Source organism: Arachis ipaensis, chromosome B01, assembly GCF_000816755.2.
Source record: "Arachis ipaensis cultivar K30076 chromosome B01, Araip1.1, whole genome shotgun sequence".
NCBI classification, from domain to species: domain Eukaryota; kingdom Viridiplantae; phylum Streptophyta; class Magnoliopsida; order Fabales; family Fabaceae; genus Arachis; species Arachis ipaensis.
The window spans coordinates 21,598,949-21,600,568 of record NC_029785.2 but is presented as its reverse complement, the minus strand read 5'-3'; the positions used below and the strand labels follow the sequence as shown (position 1 = coordinate 21,600,568).

General features: G+C 37.0%; 1 protein-coding gene across 1 annotated transcript; it reads left to right on the top strand.

Moving 5' to 3' along the window:
* On the top strand, window positions 1–1,171 carry LOC107648184. Its single transcript, XM_016352161.1, has 2 exons — window positions 1–417; window positions 1,118–1,171. Exons 1-2 carry the CDS (start codon window positions 1–3, stop codon window positions 1,169–1,171), a joined length of 471 nt encoding a protein of 156 aa, XP_016207647.1.

Genomic DNA, 1,620 nt, shown 5'->3' with positions numbered 1-1,620 from the left:
ATGGGTGAGCATGTATTTCTAAGGGTTACTCGGACAAAAGGAATTGGAAGAGTGATTAAGATGAAGAAGTTGAATCCAAGGTATATAAGACCGTTTGAGATTTTGAGACAAGTCAGGCCGGTGGCATATCAAGTAGCCTTGCCGCTGCGTTTGTCTAACTTACATGACGTATTCCACATGTCACAACTCCATAAGTATACGTTGGATGCGGCTCATGTGTTAGAGCCTGAATTGGTTAAGTTGAAGGAGAACCTGACTTTTCAAGTAACACCGATGCGGGTTGACTACATTAGTGTGAAGAAGTTGCGTAGAAAGAAAGTTCTGTTGGTTAAGATAGCTTGGAAGAGAGTAGGAGTGAAAGAGCACACTTGGGAATTTGAGTTTGAGATGCGAAAGGATTATCCCAAGTTATTCTCAGTAATCAATAAATTTTGGGAAAAAATTTCTTATTTGCTGGGAAGAATGTAAGAACTGCAATTAATTAACTACTTAATTAATTAATTTAATTGCCTAAAATAGGTTCCAAAAATTTATAATATTAATTAAAAAATTTAAATTTGATATTTGGACTCAATAGATTTTTCTGAGTTGGAAAATGTAATTTTCTACGAAAAAATTACGTAAAAATATGTATTGGTAAATTAGCCGGCAGCACCGGCTTAAATCTATTTGGTACTGTGGAAGAGCAAAAAAAAACTGTAGAAAAACTTAGGAAAATCATTAAAGTTGAAAACCGGGCATTAATTTTAAATGTTTGGCCTAAAATTGGGCCAAAAGTGCTAACAGGTTGGACCGGCCCAAGTTGGGCCCATGCCCAACATATATAAACACACAAATGAACCCATTTCAGCCTCATAACTCACTAAACACTAAACCTAGCAGCTGCATTGAAGAAGAGGGAATACACTATTCATTCTCTTCTTTAATTACATGTATCTTGAGCTACGGTGCTCTGATTCGTGAACGGTTTGCGGCCACACGAAGCTCTCACCGAGCCCGTTAGTTTCATCTAACCAAGTTGGTAAGATTTTGGAAATCCCTGCCCATTTATCAGCCCTTGTGAATTTCGAATTTAAGATTTTGGTTTTGAGTGAATTTTTGTGTTTTGGTTGTTTAGGTGCTAACCATTAGTGAGGAATTGTTGGGTTTCATCCTCGATTTCTGTAGATAAAGTGAGGTTTCTCAAAAACCCTTGTATTTTCTTGGAGTTAAACGCCAGCTTTTGTGCCAGTTTGGGCATTTAACTCCAGCTTTTATGCCAGTTCTGGCGTTTTGACGCCAGAATTTCTATGCTGACTTTGAACGCCAATTTGGGCCATCAAATCTTGGGCAAAGTATAGACTATTATATATTTCTGGAAAGCCCAAGATGTCTACTTTCTAACGCAATTAAGAGCACGCCAATTGGTCTTTCGTAGCTCCAAATCTACTTTGAGTGCAGGGAGGTCAGAATCCAACAGCATCTGCAGTCCTTCTTCAGCCTCTGAATCAGATTTTTGCTCAGGTCCCTCAATTTCAGCCAGAAAATACCTGAAATCACAGAAAAATATACAAACTCATAGTAAAGTCTAGAAATATAAATTTTAATTAAAAACTAATAAAATATAATAAAACTAACTAA